The sequence below is a fragment of the Oncorhynchus masou genome, chromosome 2 (assembly GCF_036934945.1).
Source record: "Oncorhynchus masou masou isolate Uvic2021 chromosome 2, UVic_Omas_1.1, whole genome shotgun sequence".
NCBI lineage: Eukaryota > Metazoa > Chordata > Actinopteri > Salmoniformes > Salmonidae > Oncorhynchus > Oncorhynchus masou.
In genome coordinates, this window is record NC_088213.1 from 38,185,708 (window position 1) to 38,203,264 (window position 17,557).

At 44.3% G+C, this 17,557-nt stretch overlaps 2 protein-coding genes across 3 annotated transcripts in view; one reads left to right on the forward strand and one right to left on the reverse strand.

Annotated features, from left to right (window-relative positions):
• LOC135552033 (piezo-type mechanosensitive ion channel component 1-like) overlaps positions 1-10,455 on the forward strand; it is a 36,967-nt gene extending 26,512 nt beyond the window's left edge. The window contains 17 exon segments of the mRNA XM_064983399.1: positions 3,196-3,369; positions 3,536-3,794; positions 4,228-4,416; positions 4,546-4,770; positions 4,773-4,848; positions 4,974-5,097; positions 5,339-5,486; positions 5,760-5,974; positions 6,145-6,303; positions 6,444-6,591; positions 6,699-6,887; positions 7,087-7,179; positions 7,406-7,578; positions 7,712-7,834; positions 7,944-8,023; positions 8,554-8,752; positions 8,914-10,455. Of these exon segments, the coding sequence (XP_064839471.1) occupies positions 3,196-3,369; positions 3,536-3,794; positions 4,228-4,416; positions 4,546-4,770; positions 4,773-4,848; positions 4,974-5,097; positions 5,339-5,486; positions 5,760-5,974; positions 6,145-6,303; positions 6,444-6,591; positions 6,699-6,887; positions 7,087-7,179; positions 7,406-7,578; positions 7,712-7,834; positions 7,944-8,023; positions 8,554-8,752; positions 8,914-9,178 (2,839 nt within the window). The 3' untranslated portion in view covers positions 9,179-10,455.
• Positions 10,456-10,748: 293 nt separating this feature from the next.
• Positions 10,749-17,363, reverse strand: LOC135504534 (cytoplasmic tRNA 2-thiolation protein 2-like). 2 transcript variants are annotated; one of them, XM_064923218.1, is made up of 15 exons: positions 17,044-17,363; positions 16,821-16,895; positions 16,534-16,612; positions 16,393-16,452; positions 16,163-16,223; positions 15,930-16,039; positions 14,073-14,368; positions 13,799-13,934; positions 13,480-13,611; positions 13,275-13,366; positions 12,472-12,572; positions 12,084-12,282; positions 11,305-11,371; positions 11,142-11,194; positions 10,749-10,982 (listed from the first exon to the last, which is right to left on the reverse strand). In XM_064923218.1, the coding sequence occupies exons 1-15, from the start codon at positions 17,097-17,099 to the stop codon at positions 10,901-10,903; spliced, it is 1,599 nt and encodes a 532-aa protein (XP_064779290.1). In that variant the 5' UTR covers positions 17,100-17,363; the 3' UTR covers positions 10,749-10,900. The 2 variants fall into 2 exon arrangements, 1 of the variants encoding a protein (XP_064779290.1); XR_010450140.1 differs by having other exon boundaries at positions 10,932-10,982; positions 12,164-12,282.
• Positions 17,364-17,557: the final 194 nt, after the last annotated feature.

Below are 17,557 nucleotides of genomic sequence, written 5' to 3' on the forward strand. Positions count from 1 at the left end.
ATCAGAGTGTACCAATTGGTCTCTGAGATTTCTGCCCCGCGAGAATACGACCAAGGGAAGTGATAGCCCATTTAACCTATTGGGCACATTAATATTGAATATCTCTTTCGAGGGAGGAACAGAATAGAATTTAACAGAATTTATATGTCCTTTTCTTACTAGTTTGTAATCATCTACACCAGTGGTTCCCAAACTTTTATAGTCCCGTACTCCTTCAAACATTCAACCTCCAGCTGTGTATCCCCTCTAGTAGCAGGGTCAGTGCACTCTCAAATGTTTTTTTTCCCATCATTGTAATCCTGCCACACACACACTATACGATACATTTATTAAACATAAGAATGAGTTTTGTCACAATCCGGCTCGTGGGAAGTGACAAGGACCTGGGCACAAATAGTAATATAATAATAATCAATCATTTTGCTCTTTATTTAACCATCTTACATATAAAACCTTATTTGTTCATCGAAAATTGTGAATAACTCAACACAGGTTAATTAGAAGGGTGTGCTTGAAAGGATGCACATAACTCTGCAATGTTGGGTTGTATTGGAGAGAGTCTCAGTCTTAAATCATTTTCCACACACAGTCTGTGCCTGTATTCAGTTGTCATGCTACTGAGGGCCGAGAATCCACTGTCACATAGGTACATGGTTGCAAAGGGCATCCAGTGTCTTAACAGCGCGATTTGCCAAGGCAGGATACTCTGAGCGCAGCCCTTTCCAGAAATCTGGCAGTGGCTTCTGATTAAATTACATTTTCACACAACCGCATGATGCAATTTCAATGAGGCTCTCTTGTTCAGATATCGGTAAGTGGAATGGAGGCAGGGCATGAAACAAATCCAGTTGTTTGTGTCATCTGTTTTGGGGAACCTGCATAATTGTGTACCCAACTCACTCAGGTGCTTTGCTATATCACATTTCACATTGTCCCTAAGCTTGAGTTCATTTGCACACAAGAAATCATACATAGTCCTTGTTAATGCAGACAGATAAGAGCTCCAACTTCTTTAATTATTATTATTTTTTTTTATTTTACCTTTATTTTACTAGGCAAGTCAGTTAAGAACAAATTCTTATTTTCAATGACGGCCTAGGAACAGTGGGTTAACTGCCTGTTCAGGGGCAGAACGACAGATTTGTACCTTGTCAGCTCGGGGATTCGAACTTGCAACCTTTCAGTTACTAGTCCAAAGCTCTAACCACTAGGCTACCCTGCCGCCCCATAGCCTCAATTTTATCCGCACATTGAATATAGTTGCGGAGAGTCCCTGTAATCCTAGATTCAGATAATTTAGGCGAGAAACAACATCACCCAGATAGTCATCATGTAAGTGGTCAGACAAGTAAAACTTTAAGCTCATCTCTCAATTCAAAACATCGTATCAATACTTTGCCCCTTAATAACCAGCGCACTTCTGTATGTTGTAAAAGCGTTACATGGTCGCTGCCCATATCATTGCATATTGCAGAAAATACACGAGAGTTCAGGGGCCTTGCTTTAACAAAGTTAACCATTTTCACTGTAGTGTCCAAAACGTCTTCAAGCTGTCAGGCATTCCCTTGGCAGCAAGAGCCTCTCGGTGGATGCTGCAGTGTACCCAAGTGGCGTCGGGAGCAACTGCTTGCACGCGTGTTACCTCTCCACTATGTCTCCCTGTCATGGCTTTTGCACCGTCAGTACAGATACCAACACATATTGACCACCAAAGTCCATTTGATGTCACAAAGCTGTCCAGTACTTTAAAAATATCCTCTCCAGTTGTCCTGGTTTCCAGTGGTTTGCAGAAGAGGATGTCTTCCTTAATTGACCCCCCCCATAATCGTAACGGACAAATACCAGGAGCTGTGCCAGGCCCGCCACGTCTGTTGACTCATCCAGTTATAACGCATCGAATTCGCTGGCTTGTATGCGAAGCAGTAATTGTTTCATGACATCTACAGCCATGTCACTGATGAGTCATGAAACAGTTTTTTTGATGAAGGCATTGTCTATATAGTTTTTTTTGGGCCTTTTCCCCCGACATTGTCCCAGCCATATCCATGGCAGCAGGAAGAATAAAGTCCTCCACAAAAGTATTGCCTGGCCTAGCCACTCAGTAGCTCACCATATAAGACGCTTCTAGCCCCTTCTTATTAATGGTATCTCTTCGGCTGCATCAGATTCACAACTGTCAGTGTCCATGCTACCTGGGCTGACAACAAATGTAGATTTACTAATGCTAGCATTGGATGTGTTCGTGGAAGCAGAACAACTTGTGTTGTCGACAAGTGCAGGTGTAGTACTGCTGGTAGCAGCAGTACTACCAGTAGAGCTGGTATGTATCTCTATGGACGTGGGCCTTACTTTTTAAAACTATTTCTGAGCAAACGAAATGAGCAGCAGCTACGTTTGTCTACATACGGACCGTTAGTGGAATTCCCGTGAGAGAGTAACGGTTAATGTGATTGGATGTTAATTATTTGACTAGGCTACCTGTATTTGACATTGTGTTGTTATTTCGCTGAACAGTAGATGGTTTAATTGTATTTTTGGCAGTGAAACGAGGCTACTCAGGCGAGAGAAAAAACCTCACCCAAATGTATTGCCCCGTTGGAAAATATACATGGACTGTTTGAAACTGTGAAGAAAATAAACATTTAATTATTATTATTATTTTTATTCTTTAATGTTAATCACATTTTTATTTGGCGTAGCCCCGACGGCTTTGTGCGTACCCCAGTTTGGGAATACCTGATCTACACTGAACAAAAGTTTAAACGCAAAGTGTAAAATGTTGGTCCCGTGTTTCATGAGCTGAAATAAAAGATCCCAGAAATGTTCCATGAGCACAAAAAGCTTATTTCCCTCAAAGTTTGTGCACAAATTAGTTTACATCCCTGTCAGTGAGCATTTCTCCTTTGACAAGATAATCCATCCACCTGACAGGTGTGGCATATCAAGAAGCTGATTAAACAGCATGGTCATTACACAGGTGCAACTTGTGCAGGGGACAATAAAATTAGTAGTTTTGTCACACAACACAATGCCACAAATTAGGGCCTAATACATTTATTTCAATTGACTGATTTCCTCATATGAACTGTAACTCTGTAAAATCTTTGAAATTGTTGCATGTTGCATTTATATTTTTGTTCAGTATATAATTCAGTCAGTGTTAAGTGTTTTGCTTACCTGTGTGTTATGTTGTAGTGGGTTGGAGCTGGAGGAGCTGAGCGAGCGTGAGCTGAGTGAGCGTGAGCGTCACAGCGGCACCACCCTGTGTTGTTCAGAGCCCACTTTGGAGCTGCTGGGGGTGGAGCCAGAACCACAGCGCATAAGCCGCTACCGCCACTCCAGGACCGCCAGCGAGATGCTCACTGACCGGTACTGACATACACCTTATAATGTTCCCAGAAGATCTCTACAGTTGACATGCTACAGACTCCAGCTTCAAGCCTGATCGACTCAAGACTGCCAAATGTTCCCCACGTGTGTATGTCCTGCGTGTATGAACTGTACTGACCCCAATGTCTCTATACCTCTAACTCAGGCAGTTCTTTGTGGAGGAGCTGGTCCAGTGTAGAGAGTTCTACTCCTCTCAGAACCGCCTGCTGAAGCTGCAGTTTGCCCTGTACAACCTCCTGGCTGCCAACTCAGAGCTGGTGTGCTACTTCATCATCGTGCTCAACAACATGGTGACGGCCTCTGTCATCTCAGTGGTGCTGCCCATCCTCATCTTCCTCTGGGCCATGCTGGCCGTGCCACGCCCCACCAAGAAGTTCTGGATGACCGCTATTGTCTACACTGAGGTGGGTCGTTGTTGGTTTGAAAATGTTGATGTTTTATGGATTGTTATTGTTGCACCGATGTAGTATGGTAGTGCACACCTATTCAAGCCTGTTGAGACATGGTGAGCATCTGCACCTGTGCAATGCTATCTTCTACCTCCTCTTGCCTTTGTTGGCTAAAGTGGTGTAAACATGCGTAAGATGTGAAGTATGTCATGTGTAAGACTGTTTTTTATTGAACACCTGGTGTAAACCAACGGTAGAAACCAAATTGCGTTCCAGATTTCCAGGCCTAATTTAGGGCTTTATTCCACTCTGTTCCCGTTCCAGGCTGTTAGCTTTTACAAAAATAAATACAAATAACATTTAACAGATGGTCATGTATTAGATACGTTTCTTTATGTTAAACTATGTTTCCCTCTGCATTGTTCTGGTTGGTTCCGGTTCTACTCAGGTCATGGTGGTGGTAAAGTACCTGTTCCAGTTTGGTTTCTTCCCGTGGAACAGTGTATATGAGCTCACGCTGAACGAGGACAAGCCTTTCTTCCCACCTCGTATCCTGGGCCTGGAGAAGACTGATAACTACATCCGCTATGATCTGCTGCAGCTGCTGGCTCTCTTCTTCCATCGCTCACTGCTACAGGTATACCAGCCCACCATTGAACTCTCAGACGTGACTCCGTTGGCCTTGGCATTCATAATCATACGTTTTTACCACAAGATTTGGATTCAATACTCATAACGGTTTTGTTTCTTCACTGTTTCTCACCAGCGGTATGGCCTGTGGGACCAGGAATGTGCTCTGGAGGAGAAGCCCTCGCGGCCATCAAAGGAGGCCAACAAGAAGGAGGGAGGAGAAGGGGTGGAGGTTCTTGTCCATCCCAGCCCAGGACCCAGCCTCATGGACCTGGAGGAACTCAAACCGGACAAGAACCAGAAGGCCGAACCAGAGCCTGAACCAGAGCCCAGCACCAGCGTAGCCCCTACCCCAGAGCCACCCCCAGCCTGCCTGTGGAGGGACCCAAGAAGAAGGGCAGCATCATGCGCTTCCGCAAGAAAAAACAAATAAGCAAAGGTGAGTTAAAGAAACTAGCAGTAGAAGGGAGAATGAAGACGTTCATGAATTAAGGGCTTGTGTGTCCTTATGACTGCCCTCCTCCGAGTTACAGTGAAATGATTTGTATTCTGTTTGGATCCTAGAAGCCTTAGATATCAAGTCTGAGAAGAAGGAGCAGAAGAAGAAACAGAAGGGTAAGCGTAGAGAGGCAGCCAGTAAGAAGCTGATAGCAGTGGGAGAGAAGATCAAGCACTTCACCATCACCACGTAAGTACACAGAAGTCACTCACTGGAGAGAGCGTCAGACAATACAGACGTCACACAATTACATAACAAGTGGATTCTATAATGTTATTATTGTTTGTAAATCATTCTGTGGGGTTTGATTTGCATTTAGAAGTGTAGTTGGTTGTGACACGATTACTGTGCTGTACGAATCAGTGGACCTCTATAATCTTGCCGTATTTGGGCATGAGATGGAGATTTGATTTCCCAATCCTCTTTGTAGTGTGCGGGATGTCTACAAGCCTTGTCACGAATTCATCAGTGACATTTTACATGCGCCGTACCGTGCTGCCACTGATGTCTACGCCCTCATGTTCCTCACTGACGTGGTGGATTTCATCATCATTGTCTTTGGGTTCTGGGCCTTTGGAGTGAGTACTGCTTACATGACTGCAATGAAATTCACTTTGTGTATGAGGCCACCCTTGGCCCACAACCTATTCCTATACCTGCGCCGGCAAAATCTCTCAAACTTTTCAAACCTCTCAAAACAATTCCGATATTGTATTACTCATTGTTGCGTCACCACCTACATGTTATTCCGATTGAAACCAACAAAACGCCATCTTTAGAAGCTCTGTGCTTGGTCACAGGACACTATAACAGCATTCTGTGGACTTAACGGTTCGCCCGTTGTGCCTCAGAAACACTCGGCCGCAGCAGACATTGCCTCCACGCTGTCAGAGGACCAGGTGCCCGAGGCCTTCCTGGTGATGCTGCTCATCCAGTTCAGCACCATGATCATCGACCGAGCCCTCTACCTCCGCAAGACCGTCCTGGGCAAGCTCATCTTCCAGATCATCCTGGTGTTCGGCATCCACCTCTGGATGTTCTTCATCCTGCCTGCTGTCACTGAGAGGTGAGGAAGAGGAAGGTGTGTCCGCAGAGTGATGCACCTCATTACATCTGGTCTATTTAATCACCCTTAGGACGATATGTTTGTCTATCTTCGTGATGTTCGACAGTCCTTAAGCGCTGTGCCTATTGCATCATTTCTCTGAGGTGGTGTGTCTCCCTCTGTCCTCTCAGGATGTTCAGTCAAAACTCGGTGGCTCAGCTCTGGTACTTCTTCAAGTGTATCTACTTTGCCCTGTCGGCCTATCAGATCCGCTGTGGCTACCCCACCCGGATCCTGGGCAACTTCCTCACTAAGAAGTTCAACCACCTCAACCTCTTCCTCTTCCAAGGGTGAGTCTGTCCATTCATCATCTCCTACTCTGCCACACCATATCATATGTTTGTGTCAGGGAGTCTCCCTGTTCAGGGAGGTGATGGGATGAGGTTGGGTACTGGTACAGGGTCATTTTGTCTTATCTGTCTGCTCTCAGGTTCCGCTTGGTGCCTTTCCTGGTGGAACTCCGGGCAGTGATGGACTGGGTGTGGACTGACACCACTCTGTCCCTCTCCAACTGGATGTGTGTGGAAGACATCTACGCCAACATCTTCATCATCAAGTGCAGCCGTGAGACAGAGAAGGTACAAAGACCTCTAGGTTACAAATGCAGTTGATAACATCCCTTGACGTCTGTTGTAGTATGTGATTAGGCCAGCAGTTCTTACAGCTGGTTCCTCTTCATCCGCAGAAATACCCTCAGCCCAAAGGCCAGAAGAAGAAGAAGATAGTGAAGTATGGGATGGGAGGACTCATCATCTTCTTCCTCATCTGCATCATCTGGTTCCCGCTGCTCTTCATCTCATTGGTCAGATCAGTTGTGGGCGTGGTCAATCACCCTGTGGATGTCACAGTGACTGTCAAGCTAGGAGGATATGAGGTAATTACTGGGGGGAATTATAGTGAGCACAGTTTACACTCTTAAGGACAGCAGACCCATACTGCCCATGGTCATGTTCAACAGCAAGTCGAGTCCAGCACTAAAAAGCAAGCAATGGAGAATCTATGGAAGTTACATTTGATATGTGCTCATGTTAGAGTTGTTGTACCGAAACGTTAACCGTTGTCCCTCTCCACAGCCCTTGTTCACCATGAGTGTCCAGCAGCAGTCCATTCAGTCCTTCACTGAGGAGGACTACAACAAACTCACCACCAACTTCTATGACAATGCTGTACGTAAAAATACCTCCAACTCTACTGTAAAGAGCTCAACTAATTTCCTTCCCTCGGCGCCCTGTTTTAGAATATAATTCAACAAATTGTGTACAACTGTGTGACTGTGAGTAAGTGATCCCTGTTGGAGGATGAATACTGCAAACATGGACATGAACTTTGCTGCTCTCTATTTGCCTCCGCGGTAGGCAGTTGTAACTTCTTGTCTGTGTGTGTCCCCTGCAGAGGGCTATGCAGTTCATCACCCTCTACAGCTATGAGGACATAGTGACAGCTAAGATCGAGGGCAGTTCAGGGTCAGTGTGGAGGATCAGCCCACCAAGTCGACAGGAGGTGGTCAAGGAGCTGCTGGGCAGCCCTGTGGACATGACCCTACGCCTGGCCTGGACCTTCCAGAGGTCAGCTGGGTGTGGTGTGTGTGTGCATGGGTGTGTGTGCACCTGTATGTGTATGCACCTGTTTGTGTGTGGTTTTCAAGTAGTTGCCCTGTGGTTTTCTATATTTCAGATATTTTTGTCTCTCTTTCTTCAGGGACCTTGGCAAGGGCGGCACTGTGGAGCACACATCTGACAAGTACTCCATCGATCTGGATCCAGGCAACCCGGTCAGAGCAGACCTGGCTTCACTGCTAGTGGGGAACCGCACAGACCCAGTGTATGTTCTGCTCTCCGTTCAAAGTCAAATGTAGTATTTACATTTCTGTTGTTTGAAATCCTGTCCTGAATTCTGTTTGACATGATCTGCACTGTTTTTTTTTAATCAGACGCGTGCCTCACATGTTCCCCAACTATATCCGAGCACCGAACGGAGCCGAGGCCAAACCAGTCGACCAGCTGTATGAAGGTCAGAGCGGCTTTTATGTATAAACATCCTTCTTGCCATACAGTACTTGAAATATAGACGGGTTAGCTGACAGCGTCACAAAAACGATCCACACGCTTCAAAGGGGCAGAAGGCAGTGTGTTGTGGTTCTGGATGGACAGATACCTGGCAACAATGACAAGAAACTGCCCGGTGGTGAATCGTAAGTGGCTCGTTTCAGCTTGTTTGATATTGTTCTTGATACCATGTCATGTTTTGTCTGATGTCACGTCAACTAATATGGCAAACATTTGCTAGCTGTGACGACTTATTTGACAGACAAGTGCTCATTGGTCTGCTTTCTTTCTGTTTTTTAATAAACATTGGAGGCGATATATATAGTTGACATGTTGTCAACAATCTAAGCCAACTCCGTCTGTTTTGCCCCATAGCTGTGCACGCATCGGTTATGTTGCTAGACAACCAACCCGTCTGTCTACAAGGAAGCTCAAAGCTGAAACATAGGCAGTCAGTCTGTGTTACTGTCTCTCTGACACCATGTTATGTTGCAGGTGACGAGGAGGGCTACCAGGATGTAACACTGTCTCTGATGAGGGACCGCTCTCTGAACAGCACCCATGGGGCCCAGGAGTGGTGGGACATCAGCATCGCCGACTGTCCTCCGTCCACAGGGGCCTGCGGCGTCCTGCCCATGGTCATCTTCAACGACAAAGTCAGCCCCCCCAGCCTAGGTTTCCTGGCAGGATATGGGTAAGGATCTGTGCCTACCGGTCTTCTCAATGGTAGCCAAGTCCAGCTAATCTAATACACTAGATTTACATTCAAACTATTGAGTGGGAAATGACTGTATTTTGAATAGAAGAGAGGTCTATGTTCAATTATGCTCATTCTACACTTGTTCTCCGCTGCAGGATCATGGGTTTGTACGTGTCTGTGGTGCTGGTGATCGGGAAGTTTGTGAGGGGCTTCTTCAGTGAGATCTCACACTCCATTATGTTTGAGGAGCTGCCCTGTGTTAACCGTATCCTCAAGCTGTGCACAGACATCTTCCTGGTCAGGGAGACAGGAGAGCTAGAGCTGGAAGAGGAGCTCTACTCCAAACTCATATTCCTCTACCGCTCACCAGAGACTATGATTAAGTGGACAAGAGACAAGCTATCAAGTGACAATCGCTAGCCCCCCTCCCCCCCAGCTGTCCTTTCCCACCCAGAGCACCCCTGGTTGGGGTTGTCTCACACACAGGGGTGCCTCTACCTGGTCTTCTTCTAAGACCCAATGCTAGCTCAAGTGGGTCTAGTTTCACTGTGCACTAACCCCTTCTCTTAACCAGGGGGAAAGGGATGTTTTGTCTGTTTCTGTACACTAAAAGAGTGCTATTTGCCTCTGCTGGTGGGCTGTACTGAGAAGACAGTGAGCCAGAGGCTGTGTGACAGCCAAGGGTCTGCTCCAGTGCCTGTCCCCTGGTTATGGAAGGATTGGCCAACTCCGTCTGTTTTGCCTCTCCAATCAGAAGGGCAGGTTAGATGCTTTGCACTTTGCCCACAGACAAAAGCCAGGCTCCTCTTGTCTTATTGCCTGTGTTCCAACAAAGATCGGCTTCTGAATGAGGTGTGATGGCCGGCTCGACCTACAGACACTACCCCTTAATGAAGAGCCAGGCCACCAGACAGGTCAGAGGCTGGATCCTCACTACGCTGACCAGTACAGTGTGGACTAATGCAGCGCCAAAGGGGCCAATTTGAGCGAAAAAGGACCCAAAGTAGGGTGTTTGTATCTAATCAAAACATTATTAGATCATATGGGGCGGCAAGGTAGCCTAGTGGTTAGAGCGTTGGACTAGTAACCGGAAGGTTGCAAGTTCAAACCCCCGAGCTGACAAGGTACAAATCTGTCGTTCTGCCCCTGAACAGGCAGTTAACCCACTGTTCCTAGGCCGTCATTGAAAATAAGAATTTGTTCTTAACTGACTTGCCTGGTTAAATAAAGGTCAAAAAAAATATTCAGCCAAATCTTTGAATCTTACTCAAACTGTTTACAAATTGAAACACTTCAGTTGGGAGGAAAGCTAACTTTGTACATTGCAACAAGTTACAGTCTTATTGATGGCAAGACTTGAATCTTACATTTTTTTACAAGTGTAAAATATATTGTGGTTAAATGAGAGTATAGCGACACTGTACAGAGTAAAGACTGAAGCATCCAAAATGTCTCCATGCTGGACTAACGCATCAGGCAACATTAGCCCCATTTCTAGAAAATGTCGTGCTAGAGTAGTTTGCAAATTGTGACACTATACAGGAAACACATCTACCATTGTGCCTTAAATCTTTTTTTCTGAATTGTTACAATATGGTTCAACCATTGCTTGAGTAGTTGCCAATATGCATAAATCTATATGCAAAAACGGAAAACCAAAACCTTTCATAACTTTAATAAACATGTGTTTTACTTTATTGCCATATGTTTGCTTTCATTTTCAGAGAACGTGTGTGATGCTGATGGGAGTTCTAATGTAGAACCATGTAGGTTGTTGCTATGGGATCTCTGTTGTGGAAAAATAATCATTTCTATTTCCAATATAATGTGATTCAGCTCCTAAACCAATGAAAATATTGTTCATCTACAAATAAATTATCCTTCTCATTCCTGACATGGAAAAACAAATGGTTTCAGCATCGTATATTCAATTCATTAGTTAGACCTGAATCAATGTTAGATTCACCACCAAGCAGTGCATTGTACAAATCATTTTGGGTGCAGTTAAGATTGATTTAAACTGTCTATAGTTGTCTTATAGACAAATAATGAATAAACTGACTGAAAATAAATAAGAAAAGCAATTGGTATTAGTTTATACTGTGACAAACAGCCACAGTGCCGATAGACAGTGTCCAGTCACTATGACCCATTGACCCTCGGGATGGCTTCATCCTCTGCCTCATCTAGCAGGAACTCACTGATCTCCTCCCTCATCTGAGACCTAGACAAGTCCATAAAGAGAAGTAACAAGGTAAATAGAAGGATGTGCAATTCTACTGGTAGTAACTCAATATTCTATGCAGACATTATGGGGAAATTAAAATTAGCTATTTTACAAGTTTTTCTTGTTTTTGAGTAAAGAATGTAGTTTTAATCTCACCTTCTCCTCTCAGCCTCTGACAGTATGTACTGGGGAAGGGCATCTAATGCAGTCTGTAGAACAGAGAAAGGCCGTGGTTCACATTGTCCTGCTGTAGTCTTTGTAAAGATTATCTTGGTCATGTTTTGGAGTAATGTGAAGTGATGGATGTCCTTTCCCTTACCATGTCTTTGATGGTCAGTCTACAACTGTAACACAACAGGCTTTTAAGATCCACTGTCTCTGGCTCCCTGAAAGAACACACACAGTATTCTATTCATTCAATAGGATCAACATCCCAAATTAAACACAGCCTCTTATTGTACAAGCTGTTGCTTGGCACTTCACCCTAAAATGTAAACACGTGAATATACACAGAGTGTTGAAAAGATGAACAACACCTGCTCTTTCCATGACTGGCTGACTGAGCAGGTGAAAGATACGACCCCTTAATGGTGTCACTTGTTAAATCCACTTCAAATCAGTGGAGATGAAGGGGAGGAGCCCGGTTAAAGAAGGATTTTTAAACCTTGAGACAATTTAGACATGTGTTGTGTATGTGTGCCATTCAAAGGCTGAATGGGCACGACTAGATTTCAGTGCCTTTGAACGGGGTATGGTAGTAGGTGCCAGGCGCAACGGTTTGTGTCAAGAACTGCACCGCTGCTGGGTTCTAACTGAACAGTTCCCCGTGTGTATCAAGAATGGTCCACCACCCAAAGGACATCCAGGCAACTTGACAACTGTGGGAAGCATTGGAGTCAACATGGGCCAGCATCCCTGTGGAACGCTTTCGACACCTTGTAGAGTCCATGCCCCAATGAAGTGAGGCTGTTCTGAGGGCGAAAGGGGGAGGGGTGTTACTCAATATTAGGAAGGCGTTATTGTTTTGTACACTGTGTACATAATCCAGCTGTACAGTAATGCAAACATTGGAGACAGGAGACATGAATGCCTACTGACTTAGCAGAGGAGCAGCAGCCCCCCTCTCCAGTCTCACAGCCCTGACTCTGGCCCCCTCCAGAGGAGTGTCCCTGGCTTACTGAGGAGGCTGGAGGCGACCCTGGAGCTGCTGCTGTACCAGGGGTGAACTCAGGGCCTGGGCCCCGCCTCTGAGACAGCTGCTCTGAGATCAGTGTGGCCTGGTAGGCAGAGAACTCCTCTACAGTACAGGGGGAGGCAGAGAGAGGGGGGATAGGTAGAGATAAGAGATATTTACGTGATTAGGGTATTCCAATTTAAATGAGAAATACAACTCGTTTCAGTACAAAATGACATGAATTTTTATTTAGTGAGTACAGTACATTTCCGTGATGTGATGCCATCTTAGCACATTGACAGTGTGACTCACCTAGTTTAGTGTCCAAGGCACAGACACACAGTAGGCACTTAGCAGAGAGTTGTGTGTTGGTGTTCTGAGGGGGACATGCTGTGTGGAGCTTCTCACTGGTCCTGGAGGACAACCATCACAGGTGTTCAATACCAAAATCATCAAACATTATCAACAGCTTTCTTCACACGGGTCTAGATACATAACAAGCTCACTTAAGATTGATATAGTATCCTTCTTTTAACAAAATCGCCTTTCAACTGTTGCTTCCACTTTTCTGGTCTCTGTTACTTACTTAACAAATAAGGAACACTCAAAATGTGCACTTATAAATCATAACAATTTTGATCAAAATACAGCTGTAGACAGAAGTCAAAGATCAAACATACAACTGATGTCTCTCCTGAGTTCTGCCCCGAACAAAAGGATCTCCTATGTCAAACCCTGCATGTGCAGCTAAAAGAACAAGATATTCTCAACACAAGGTTTCTGAGAACCTGTCTCAGCAAATCTGCCCTTGTTTCAGAGAGAAACAGACGCTGTCTCTCTGTCTCGCCATCACCCTCGGTCCCTTCTCTCACAGACGCCGGGCTACGGGTTTTGGCAGAGAACTAGACACAGACCGAGGCCTCAATATTCAGCTATACAGTGAGCATAAGTACAATGGCACGTAAGCAAATTAATAACAACAATCAATGGTTGAGGGTCTTCTAAAATCTACTTTAACCCTACACAACCACTATTGTCTTTACAAATACTGCACCATATAGAAGTCACTCTTACAACTGGTTCCTAGTGTGCCTTCTCGTGCTACCCATCCTCACCTGTAGATTGTGCTGACAGTAGAGGGGAAGTCCATCTGGAGTTTGGTGACAAAGCTCTCTGTCAAGTGCTGAATGCTGGCCTTGTCTTGTGCCTGGAAGAGGCGGTGAGGAAAACTCTTAAAATACTCCCGAGAAGAATACTGGCTGGGCACACAGTGCCACCCTGGATAACAATGGTAGTAATCAGAACACAGTCGACTATCACCTTAGAGTCCAGGCCAGGGATGAAGACCGAGGGGATGTCAAACATTCTGTTGTAATAGGCTATTTCTTTAGAGGAGTAGTCCCTCATGGGTCTGACAATGACCACGTCTCCGTGGCGAGGATCTGAGAAGCCCTGTGAACATAGCAACATTTCAAAATGACACAGCTGCTGCTGCCAGAGCTCAATACACAAGGTATGCCTACGTGGGGTAATGCTACGTTGATGCTGTCGAACGGTACTTTAAATATTGCAACGGGGGGGCATAAACATCATGTTCACTATTTTACAGCTGAAAGAGGGGAGGACTTTTCTCCCTCACCGTGTCCGTTGCCAGCGATGCACCTCGCCCCAGAGAGATGTTGCTGAGCAGTTTGATGGCCAGGCGGGAGCAGCTGTCCCCCATCATCACCTTGGTGTAGCCCTGCGTCCTCGCTGTGTGGAGAATCAGGTGCTGCCTGGACAAAGGCACATGTTACACCTGTCAGAAATGGCCTTTACACAAACTAGACCTTCAGAAGCATTTCATACATGTTCATCCCCCATATATTGGATATGTAAATGGCAAGTCTCAGAGATACTGTCTAATCTCTCGCCTCAGTGTATGTAGCAAATCCTCTTTGGCTGTCGGAGTCCTCACAGAGGAAAACAGTCTCTGAAGGGCTTGGGTGTGTTCAGGGGTGATGGGGCTGGTTACTCCATTCTGGACCTCCTGCAGGCTCAGATTGGACAGGTGACTCTGGGCATTCTCCAGAGAGAGGTCTGGGTGCTGGTTCTGGTTCTTCCTGGTCGGGATGAAGTGGTCCACAGCAACTTTATAACTCAACCCAGTCTGAGGTTTTCCCGTTGCCGAGGACCCTGCCTCTAGCACGGAGCTGGGGAGACTGAGTACCTGAAACACCATGGGAAGAGAAAGACAATAAGATATGATGGTGCAACCATATGTTCTAAATCAGTGGTTCCCAAACTTTTTATAGTCCCGTACCCCTTCAAAACATTCAACCTCCAGCTGCGTACCACCTCTAGCACCAGGGTCAGCGCACTCTCAAATCATTGTACGCCTCCCACACACACACTATACTATACATTTATTATACATAAGAATGAGCATGTCACAACCCGGTTCGTGGGAAGTGACAAAGAGCTCTTACAACTGCTTGCACGCTCGTTACCTCTCCACTATGTGTCATGGCTTTTGCGCCATCAGTACAGATACCAGTGGAATTAGTGGAATTCCCGTGAGAGAGTAACGGTTAATGTGATTAGATGTTAATTATTTGACTAGGCTGTCTGTATTTGACATTGTGTCGTTATTTCGGCTGAACACTAGATGGTTTAATTTTATTTTTGGCAGTGAAACGAGGCTACTCAGGCGAGGGGGAAAAAAAACACCCAAATGTATAACCCCGTTGGAAAATATACATGGACTGTTTGAAAATGAAGATTTTTTTTTTTTACAAAACAAAAAACTTGGGGAATACCTGCTCTAAATAATGACAAGCTATAATACAGTGCCTTTGGAAAGTATTCAGCCCCCTTGACTTTTTATGTTTCAGCCTTAATCTAAAATTGATTAAATCGTTTTTTCTTTTCTTCTCATCAATCTACAAACAATACCCCATAATATGAAAAGGCGAAAATAGGCTTTAAAATTTTTGCAAATGTATATATATATATTTAAAAAAAACTGAAATATTACATTTACATAAGTATTCAGACCCTTTACTCAGTACTTTGTTTAAGCACCTTTGGCAGTGATTTACGGCAGAGTCTTCTTGGGTATGATGCTACAAGCTTGGCACACCTGTATTTGGGGAGTTTCTCCCATTCTTCTCTGCAGATCCTCTCAAGCTCTGTCAGGTTGGATGGGGAGCGTCGCTACAAGCTATTTTCAAGTCTCTCCAGAGATGTTAGATCGGGTTCAAGTCTGGGCTCTGGCTCGGCCACCTAAGGACATTCAGAGACTCGTCCCAAAACCACTCCTGTGTTGTCTTGGCTGTGTGCTTAGGATCATTGTTCTGTTGGAAGGTGAACCTTCGCCCTAGTCTGAGGTCCTGAGCAGGTTTTCATCAAGGATCTCCGTTCATCTTTTTTTATTTTACCATTATATAACTAGACAAGTCAGTTAAATTCTTATTTACAATGACGGCCTCAATTATGTAAATAAAGTACCTGTTTTTTTACATTTGCAAAAATATCTAAAAACCTGTTTTTGCTTTGTCATTATGGGATATTGTGTGTAGATTGCTGAGGATTTTTTATTTTTTTACACATTTTTGAATGAGGCTCTAACGTAACAAAATGTGGAAAACGTCAAGGGGTCTGAATACTTTCCGAAGGCACTGTACATATTTAATTCCGGTACATATTTCATTCCAATGCTCAAAGCTCAGTCTCACATCCTAGACAGAAGTACAAAAAAAAGAATTCTGACCCATCTCTTGGCAGCTCACCTGCTCCAGGTGGACTATGTGGTAATGGTAATTAGTGGCTCTGAAAACTGACTCCAGTTGAGCCACTGCCCTCTTCCGCTCTTCCATGCTTTGACCACTGGCACCGCCCTCTGTCAAGATACAGTAATAGACAATCATCACACATGAGCTAGTCTAATGGGCCAAAACCACCTGCTAAGTGACAAAATAAAAAAATAATTGCCAAAGTGCAGCGATGATCATCTGTGCATTACCATCTATGTAGATAATTCCGGGGACAAATCTCAACTTCTTGGGTGCGTCTCGACTCAAACCCTGAGAGAAGAAAATTGTTAAATTTCACTCAAAAAACAAAAACAGTTTGAAACCCTTAATAATTTGAAGACACTGTTAATGAGCTACATCTAAAATGTCAGCCCTGTGATATTTCAGTAATTGCAAAATACAGTGTGACTGCACATCTAGGAAACATTGACCCAACTACCTCTTGAACCTGTGACAGCATTGAGCTAGAGGCTGGCCCTCCAGACACCGCAAGAAGAACCTACGATAGAGAAACAATGCCAACTCAGTTGTTTGATTTATGTAAGACGTTACAAACATGTTAGTGATGGATATTCAATACCTTCTCTCCTGGGAAAATGACCCGGTTCTTTCCCAGCATGGCCCGGAACTTGTGTATGAAGTACTCCTTGAAGCAGCCCCTGGCCAGAAGACATACCCAAATAAATGCATTACATTTCAGCTTGGGTAGCTTAGCTACAAAGAGCATATGTGCTGACAATGAGAGCAAAAAATGCACAACTAAGTATAAATTAGCACTAATTTTTGCAGTACATTTTGTAGGATCAGTTCTTGAGACAAATACATCTAGTTTGTGATAATTGAACTTATTTTTGCAAGTAACGTTACCTGCAAAATGCATATCCAGCTCGGATGATCAATACAGTTGTATTTTCTTTGCATTTGACACACTTCTTGGAGACACTACGATAAAAAAAAAATATTGTGAGCGGTTGGAAGCAGTTGCTACAGCAGACAAAACTTTAAGTAGCGAAGCTAAGGTTAGCTACATTAGCCTGACTGCAGCTAAAGCAACTGGGTAATCTGGCTGTTAAATTGGCAAATAGTTTACCGTGGGGTCACTCTGTGATCTAGCTGTCCGTTGTATTCCTCATCAACTTGGCACATGGTCGAGTTGAGCGAGTTAGCAAGCTATGTGGAGCTCTAATTTATTGTAGTTTACTAGCTAACAATTGCAGAATGTGGTTGTAACAGAGTTTTCGGTTCAAGTTTGCCAGCGAGCTAGTTAAAACTATGTGAGCAGATACCAGAGTTTTTCGAAACTCTATTTAGCAAGAGAAATGTATTAGATTAGTTTAGCTATTTCGAGATATTTAATTCAGCCTATGTTTTATAGCTGTTAAAAGGCTCGTGCTGGAATAACAACATAGCGCATTTTGATGACGTAATATATTATTTCCATAGTCATGTGAAAGAGCGTTTTGTGGTTGGATCACTGTTCTTTTTGTGGATGTATCACATTAATCAATGTTGCAACACATATTTAAAAGAGAAAATTATAACTCTAATAACGTAAACATTTTACAACACAATGAAACAATGTATTCTGGGACTGTAGTTTGAAG

Bases quoted from the DNA above. Each gene is read 5' to 3' on its own strand.
- LOC135504534 (XM_064923218.1), bottom strand. From the start codon at position 17,099: ATGTGCCAAGTTGATGAGGAATACAACGGACAGCTAGATCACAGAGTG. The intron at 16,453-16,533 runs GTATTGAATATC...TCTCTATCGTAG, and splicing joins TCATTTTCCCAGGAGAGAAG to GTTCTTCTTGCGGTGTCTGG. The intron at 16,040-16,162 runs GTAATGCACAGA...GTATCTTGACAG, and splicing joins CGGAATTATCTACATAGATG to AGGGCGGTGCCAGTGGTCAA.